Source organism: Quercus robur, chromosome 1 (genome assembly GCF_932294415.1).
Source record: "Quercus robur chromosome 1, dhQueRobu3.1, whole genome shotgun sequence".
In the NCBI taxonomy this organism is placed as follows: domain Eukaryota; kingdom Viridiplantae; phylum Streptophyta; class Magnoliopsida; order Fagales; family Fagaceae; genus Quercus; species Quercus robur.
The window spans coordinates 20,843,486-20,852,283 of record NC_065534.1 but is presented as its reverse complement, the minus strand read 5'-3'; the positions used below and the strand labels follow the sequence as shown (position 1 = coordinate 20,852,283).

At 31.2% G+C, this 8,798-nt stretch overlaps 1 protein-coding gene across 1 annotated transcript; it reads right to left on the bottom strand.

Annotated features, from left to right (window-relative positions):
* Positions 1-3,082: 3,082 nt before the first annotated feature.
* LOC126724989 (aluminum-activated malate transporter 2-like) lies at positions 3,083-5,815 on the bottom strand. Its single transcript, XM_050429459.1, has 6 exons — positions 5,453-5,815; positions 5,132-5,272; positions 4,534-4,854; positions 4,227-4,327; positions 3,998-4,141; positions 3,083-3,707 (listed from the first exon to the last, which is right to left on the bottom strand). The coding sequence occupies exons 1-6, from the start codon at positions 5,727-5,729 to the stop codon at positions 3,228-3,230; spliced, it is 1,464 nt and encodes a 487-aa protein (XP_050285416.1). The 5' UTR covers positions 5,730-5,815; the 3' UTR covers positions 3,083-3,227.
* Positions 5,816-8,798: the final 2,983 nt, after the last annotated feature.

Here is an 8,798-nt window from a genome sequence, read left to right as displayed (position 1 = left end):
AATTTAGGTGGTAAAGAATTTGATTCTAAATAGGGAATTTTCCTTGGGGTGGCTGTTAAACCTCATAGTAGTTTTTCTCTTGAATTGTTTCCCTTTGAGTTTTTTTACTTCGATATGATATTTTCTTTGTTCTTTATTTGATGCTTTATGACTTTCTCGGTGACATGTTTAAGTTATAAAAATTAATAGGAAATCAATCTAACTTACATAATTTGTTAATTTCTTAAAGTTGATTAATTTCATTAACGTTTTAAAATCAGCACCGTGATCTTATTAAATTTTCCTTTTAGGAAGAAATATTGAAGAAGGGAAATTTTCTCAAAACTTGAAGCTTCCTTCAAATTTTAGAGATATTCATCTTCCCCCCACCCCACTTGGACCCAAGACGATTGAAATTTGGGGTGCCTTAGTTCCAAGCAAGTTAATATTTTCTTATGTAGGTAGATTGTATTAATTGCTAATGCCTTGTACTCCAAAATTAGGGCTACCAATCTTCTTGAAAGTTCAATATGATTTTCATTAACGTTTTAAAATCAACATCGTGATCTTATTAAATTTTGCTTCTCAAAAAAAAAAAAAAAAAAAAAAAAAAAAAAGTTCTATATGAAGGGAAGAGTTAAGACAAAAGCCACAAGCTCTTCAATATTTACCCCCCACCCCACAAAAAAAAAAAAAAACTCTTCAATCAATTAATTCAGTGCTAGATCCTAGACATGGTGAATGGCTCTCTAATTAAAGAAGATAAATGGGTATGTGCAACCTAAGTCAGAGTCGGAGAATACTTTACATCTTAAAAGAATCTGCGGTTGATGTGTCACCCCACTAGACCTTTTTGTCGGAATTGCCTTTCATTACAATTTTTGGTCCTCGTTTTTCCATCCGGTGTGCGTTCATGTAAGAATTAAAAATTAAAATTATTTCCCTACTTAATTTATTTTTACTGCTATTTATAAGTTTTGTTATACTTTTTAGTAGTATTCATGATCCTACTGTACCATTTCAATTAACTTATATTTTTATCTACAAGGGCAAGACTTAGGTTTAGGTATTGTTCCTTAGGTTCTCCTCTTAAAATTTAGTTATGTGGATTTTTTCTTATGAGATGGAAGCGTATATTTTAGTTAAGTAGCCACATAGTTGAATCTTAAGAGGAGAACCTAAGGAACAGTACCTAAGATACTGTACCTAAATTTTGTCCTATCTACAATATTTTCAGTAATAATTTTTCAGTTTCAGCAAAATAAGCGGTATCCAAACACACTTTTAATCTTAAAAAATAAATGGTCTTAAAGAGGCTAATATGTTTAAAAATGTTATTTTCTACTAAGAGGTCAAAACCTAGACAAATTGGATTATATATAGGCAAAGGCGCAAAACTAGTATATGATAAGTGTAGTGGAGTAGTGGAGTCTTATAAGTGATAGATGCTCTTGCAAATCACTGACAAAGTTTATGCTAATTTCACTACCTTTGATTTCAACTAAAATAAACATAGTTTAATATACCCAGTAAGATAACCTAGTGGAAGACAATGCAAACCGCACATTTTCTCTTTACATCTTTAATTATTTGTTGCTTTTTCTGATTCTCAAAAAAAAAAATTTGTTGCTTTTTCTGCTGACCGCTGCTCATGATGATCATTTTTTGTGGTCAGTGTGGACACTGAGCCCACTTGCTACCACCTTAAGCATTTGTAGTAGTCAAAGCAATTTCCCACACCATTTCCTACAATTATCATAAATGTCGTTGAACTTCATAATATATGGCTATAAACTTTTTTTTTTTTTTTTTTTTTTTTTTTTTAACTTTCGGAACTATAGCAAGTAGAGCATATCGACCAATATTCCGTTTGAAATTTCTTAGCTTGATGATTTTGTATCATATTATGATTATTATCAATTTATACAATGAAAAGGTTGTTTTATACCACCCCCCCCCCCCCCCCCAAAAAAAATTATTATGTAAAAAAAGAAGTTGTATTTCAAAACAATACAAAAAATTAGCTTATTTCCACTTTGAAGCCATATCAAATAGGCTCATTTATGGTCTATTTGGATGAAGGGAGGGAAAGAGAGTAGATCGTAGAGTTGGTAAAAAATTAACTTATTTTTAGCTAACTCTACTCTGTGACTTCCCTTCACTCCCCCTCTCTCCTCTCTCAATCCAAACATACCCTTAATTGGTATCATAGGTTATGAGATCCAATTGAATTTTTTCCCTTGTCCTACAAGAGGAAAGAAAAACATGACTAGAGTTGTAATGATCGATCCAAGCTGTTAAGCAAAAACTAAAAAGTTTACTTGTATTCTATATGCAGCACATCTTTACATAAATATAATAAAATAAAATAAACCATGTGGTTGCATTTACTAATAAACTTTTTTTTTCCCATATAGCTGCATTAATTAAGATATTTTTTATTAAAAAAATTATTAGTTAATGCAACCATATAATCGAACTTAATTAAAAAATTTAAAGTACAATATCTACAAAATCGTACCTAACTTTTCTTGAATTTCATTGCCCAGGAAAGAGGTACTCTCGCTTACACAAAATACCATGAAGAAGCAAAGGACACTTAGCCTATGCCACTCCAAAATTAATTTTAGGGTTTTACTTTTTTTTTTTTTTTTTTTAATAAACATATATATTAAGAAAAAGGAGAAGTGGTTCATTCCTATCTCTAATTTTATGATGGAAAACTCAATCAGGGAAAGAAAGAGATGTTAGTAGGTCCATTCCAATACAAAAGGCGGCTCAATGGGCAAAGATATGGGACAAAAATTTTACATCTCTAATGACAAAAACAAAATCCCAGTAGTTAAAAAGAATTCAAAGCTGATTTGATAAAGTCATAGTAATGGCGAAACAGAATCTCATATAAGCTTATATGAGATTCTGTTTCGCCATTACTATGACTTTATCAAATCAGCTTTAAGGCATAAATCATTCAATTTAAGGCGCCCCACGTTGTTGAAATTAAAGAAAATTTACAGTTGTCCCTCAAAAAAAAAAAAGATTTACAGTAAAGAAACAAAGTAAGATATCATGGGAAAGCAATAAATTTCTTAATATTGCTACTATTAAATTATCATAGCTAGGGTAAATTTGAACAATTTATTAGTTCTTTACAGTTTGATTGTAGAAGAATTTAACTCAATTATAAACCCGAACTTTACAATAACCTAGTTCAGGTATAATATCATCGTTAAATGTTCGTAAAATATTTACATTTCAATGTGTCTATTAGTCAAGGGTTCCGGAGGATTTTCATTTTCTGACCCATCAACTATTATAACAACTTGAGGGCAAGCAATCTCAGTGAGCGGTTTATCTGGTTCACCTGGGTCCACTTGTGATTTTTCTGGGGATACAGTAGGGTCTACACTCTCAAAATGTGCTAAGGAGGCAAGCTCAAGCACAGAATCAGCGATTTTCTCTGTGCAGTTGACAATATCAATTAGTAGTGAAGCCACAGTGACACTTGGTATCACTGCTAGGAGGTCAGCATCTTGTTCCCATAAGCTTGACTTGAGTAACAATTTGAGTTTCTTGGCTGTAATTTTAGCTTTTGAAATATGGGGTTTTGCCGATGATGGGTGAGTCATTGCTCTCACTCCACATGCTAATTCTCTTAGGCATTTGCCACTTTCCAAGCTCATTGTTGTGCATGCCTCCTGGATTTTACTGCAAATTTCTGGCTTTGCCTGCAAAGGTAGCAGAGGATACTATTACTAAGGTGAGGACAGTATATATGTATGGGTAATCATATGCGCAATGGATGTCTTATAATTTTTTTTTTTTTCTTTATATATTATTGTTACTTTTTCCCATACACGCATATACTTTTTGATGAAAAAAAATGTCATTCCTAGTCATCAACTTGACAAACTTTTTCTTTTTTCTTTTCTTGTTTTAGTTATTAGGTGTCTAAATTGGTTTTAAGTACCGTGTATTTGGACAATGATGAAATATGATATATGGGTTTTAATATTACTTGAATATCGGAGTTGAGGTGGACACTAAGCGCACCAATTCGGTTTGCACATTCGCGAGTTAGGGTTCCAATTGTAAGGTATTGTTTCCATGGATGGCGAAAATGGAACTGGCCATGACATGGTTCCCATCTTGCAAAATTTGCCTGCCAAGTACACAGAAGATGAATATCAAACACTTCATGATAATTTTCAGAGAGAAAGAGAGAGAACTTTTTAGTTTCTACCCACCAAAGATTCTTCATTACGTTTCGAATTGAGAACACTTATGTATCCTTGCAGAAACGACTTGTCGTCATTAGACTCTCCATTCTCTGATGTTTTGAAGTATTCTATAAATTTGTTGGATTGTGTTAGTAAAAAGGCTCATTGAATGAGTGATAAAAAAAAAAAAAAAAAAAAAAAAAAAAAAAAAAAGGACTGCTGGCATGTTAGTTTATGATATAAGAAAAAGGACTGTTAGAGATCTCTTTATGTATTTTTTTTCTAGGCATATAGGTAATTATATTATATGCATAAATCGATGGAGTATTTGTACCTATTACAGATGGATGTTCTAAGAAGTTGGCTAGCTTTTCCATGTTGAGAGCAATGAGATTGTGAAGATCTTCACCCGCCCAAACAGGGAAAACCAAAATGGAGATGATAATACATGAAGAGCCACCTATGATAATTGTTGATAGCCTATGGTGCGCCAACTCTTTTTTTTTTTTGAGAAAATGGTGCGCCAACTCTAATATCTCATTATCACGAAAACCGGACACAGATATCATGGAGAATGTCAATATAAATATCAACAACCCATAATCATATCTGGCCTTGATTTTCGGGAAAAACCGTACAAATGTTGATGTAGCAGCTGCCAATACAATACACGTGACAAGGGCATAAAATAGTTAATGACTTAATTATATAATTTATTATTCAACATTTCGGTGAAGGCTAATTATTTGTTGTATACAAACTGTTATATATAGTTATTTCAATTCTGAATTGAAACTGTAGCTTAAAATCATAATTTTCAACTTCAAAATCATGACTTTAAATCACATTTCAGTTTAAAAATCGAATATATAAAATTGTATGTAATAATTTGTGTGTAATAAATACAACTTTTTTTTAGTAAATATGCTTACCTTGTATGAAGACAAAGAGCCCAAGTAAAATGGGCTCACCTATGTGTCCAGATAGGTTAGCTAAGTGGTATGCTCCAAGTCCTAAAGCACCCGCTAGTAATGTTGCCAATGCCCTGTTTAAACCTTTTCCAAGAGTGGCTCCTGAAAAGTGCAATTGAAAACATAGTCAAAGAAGATCAGATTATTAGCATTCTATGCTTTTCCTTGAAGTATAAGCAAGCAAATTTAAAGTTTTCACCCCTAGATGTACTTGAGCATATATTTGTAATTTTTAACGAGTTAAATGATTTTACCAAAAAGAAATGATTGTTACCAACTTACCTACAGAGAATTCAAAGACGACAACCACAGTCATTACAGCCCACATTCCTGAGACACCAAAATTGTCATAGAGTGGTTGATAGTAGTAGAATAATGAAACCAAGGAGAGTGCAAGTCCCACTTTTATCGAATGAGTTACTCTTCTCGGATCATCTTGGGCAAGTTTTTTTGTGTTACTAGCAGTCTCAATCATCTCGGCTGTCAACCTCTTAGGCAAGACCTCGAACCACCACCACACACTTGCTTTCTCATGGCTTGCAGGACTAACCATCTCCATGGCTAAATTATGGCAGACAAGTTTGAATGAAATGATGACAAGGTGGGAGAGAAAATGAAAGGCTTCGGATGCCTTTCGACGGGCTCTACAGGCCACTAATTTATAAGATCGAAGAGAGAGCATATGCTAGAGGACTTGAAATTTAGTATTGCTTCAGTTGTGCGTCAGGGGCGGCTCCACTTGGAGCCCAGGGGTTCAAATGAACCCCCTGAATTGGACCTAAAAAAATTTATTATAATATTTTTTATCTTATTTTTCCTGTTTTGACACTTCAAATAAAAATTTGAACCCCTAACCTTAAGCCCAATTGAAATAAACTTAAATATGATTATCTTAATTCTTAACAATATCTTAACCATTTTAAACATGAAGAAAAATCTCAATAACAAACCAAGTTAATCTAAAATTGGGAAAAAATTTTAATTAGCCCAACATCAAAACTAGGATTTGCTAATCTTAAACCTTAGAAAAAGCTCATTTATATCTTAACAAATTTTAAATAAATCAATCAAATAGGAAATTAGTGGATGAATAATTGTTTGACTATGTATATTGAAACAGATATAGTTAGTAGGATTGATAATGAAGATATCATGCAACAATTTTAGAATACAAAATAATGTAGAAGACAATTGTAAAACTTTATGTATAAAGATTTTTTTTTTTTTTTGTGATGTCGATATATTTAATTTATCTTTTATTTAAAATTTTGTATAATTTATGTTTCTTATCAAACTCTCTAGAAAATAACCCTGAAGCTGCTACTGTTGTGCGTATTCTTGTCTTTTATTTTAATTTGTTCGGTCAAGTGCAAGGAAATTTCACTGAAAGATCAATGTTGAAAAAGCAAAATTGACACAAGTGCAAAGTAGCTCTGGATAAATGCTGTTATCCATTGAAAACAATACAATCCTACGTGCGTACGACACCAATTTTTATTTTTATTTTTTAATAATTTGTTATTATTAGAGTAACATATATACAATTCCATTATTTTTATTAATGAAAAGAATGTTAAGATTTTTATGTCATTTGTTTATGAGAAAGCTTATAGACGCATCTATTACAATAAATCATTGAAGTGATCGATTCCAAATAATGGAAAAAGTTACCATATAAATAAATTGTGGCAAAATTTATGTACATAAATCTTAAAGATAACTATAAAGCCACATCATCAAACATTCCTGATAATTTTATAATTTTCGAGGCTGCTCTATGATTGAGGGTGCAAACGGCCTCGCTTTTTTGAGATGACACTGCAGCCAAAGTAAAAGATGTGAAAATATTGAACTGTATCCCATAGTTCAAGTACACTTGACTCTTATCTCACCCGCCCCTCCCGCCCCCCCACCCCCCCAAAAAAAAAAGTACACTAAACTCGAGAGTCAAATTGAACCAGAGCCCACACTCCATTAATTAACCATCTTATTTTCCCCTTCCTCACTTCAGTTAACCTGAAGAGACACTGCTCACGTACACTTGTGTAAAAAAAAAAATTAATCTCCTGCTTTGCTAGTCTATTTCAGCCTTAAAAGGTTTTCTTTTTTATATACTGAGATATGGCAATTCCAAAAAATTTTGTTACGGTATCCATTAAGAAACTTAAATCAAACAAAATTTCAATAAAAATAGAACTTCAATATATCAACATCATAAAAAATAAATAAATAAATAAAAAAACATAAATACATAAAGTTTTAAAATTTCCTTTTACGAGTTTTTCATATTTTGAAATTATTATATAATAACTTCATTATTAATGTCATCAACTACGTTTTTATGTGCACAACCAAATAATCATTAAACCACTGATCTCTCATTCAATTACCAACATCTTGCCTAAATAAGTAACAATATGAACAAAATACCTCAACCTTTTTTATGATCTGTTCTAACCAATTTTTTGTATTTTTTTTAACTAATCAGGATTAAATCGTTGCAATGCTCCACTAATTTTGTTTTTAGGGAAATCATGGGCAAGAGGTTGACAAGAACTTCTTTATAAATATGCTCTTTTTGTTTCATTTTGATCATTAAGATAAAAATATGTGACTTTTTCTCATAGCCTACGACCTAAAATAATATTATTCAAGTCAATATGAATTTTCTTAGAAGATGAATCTTGCAATTAATTCAAATGATAGCAAAAGAATAAATGGTAAACTATAAGTTAATTCAATATATTCAGCATAGCGTTAAACCGTTAAATTAATCATGTTCAATAAAGTATTGAGGCATTATTTTAGTACATATGTGTATGTACAAAATGTATCACATAAATCCAACAAATTTATATATTACTAAGGATAAAACTTAAGTACAGTACTTTAGGTACTGTTCCTTAGGTTCTCCTCTTAAGATTCAGCCATGTGGCTATTTAACTAAAAAATACACTTCCATCTCATGAGAAAAAATCCACATAACAGAATCTTAAAAGGGGAACCTAAGAAACAATACCTAAGTACTGTACTTAAGTCTTGCACTATTACTAAAAGTTGAAACGTAGCATTTAATTTTGCTACACTCACGTTGAGCCACGTCAGTAACCACGTCATCATTTTTTGTTTCCAAATTTTCTTATATATTTTTTAAAACATTTTCTCATTTAAGGTGACTTAAAAACTCCATTATTTAAAACTTTAAATATCTTTTAATCATTATTTTTATTATTAATTTTCCAAAACTCTGCCTCCTTTTTACCTCTTCATCTCCCTCATACTTTCTACCTTAATATCATTCTTTCTCTACCTTTTTATCTTCCTTTATTTTGACTCTTCTTATTCTCAACATCTTACTATAAATTTAACATCTTCTTTTTCATTATATGCATAGTTTTCTTACACAAAAAAGGTTACTTCTCTCTCTCTCTCTCTCTCTCTCTCTCTCAATTTGTTTTTCATTTTTTGTTTGATTTTTTTTTATTGCATCAATTCTTTACGTAGATGAATTTTTGTGTTAATTAGAATTCTACTTTGGGTTTATGCAATTTATATTCTCTTTGATTAAATATTATCCTACTGTATTATACATATAGTATATAATAATATAATGTTATTATATTACATA

Coding starts and splice junctions, on each gene's coding strand:
- LOC126724989 (XM_050429459.1), bottom strand. CDS start 5,729: ATGGAGATGGTTAGTCCTGCAAGCCATGAGAAAGCAAGTGTGTGGTGG. Junction 4,855..5,131: donor GCTCTTTGTCTTCATACAAG/GTAAGCATATTT, acceptor TTGTATTGGCAG/CTGCTACATCAACATTTGTA. Junction 4,328..4,533: donor AGAACATCCATCTGTAATAG/GTACAAATACTC, acceptor ACAAATTTATAG/AATACTTCAAAACATCAGAG.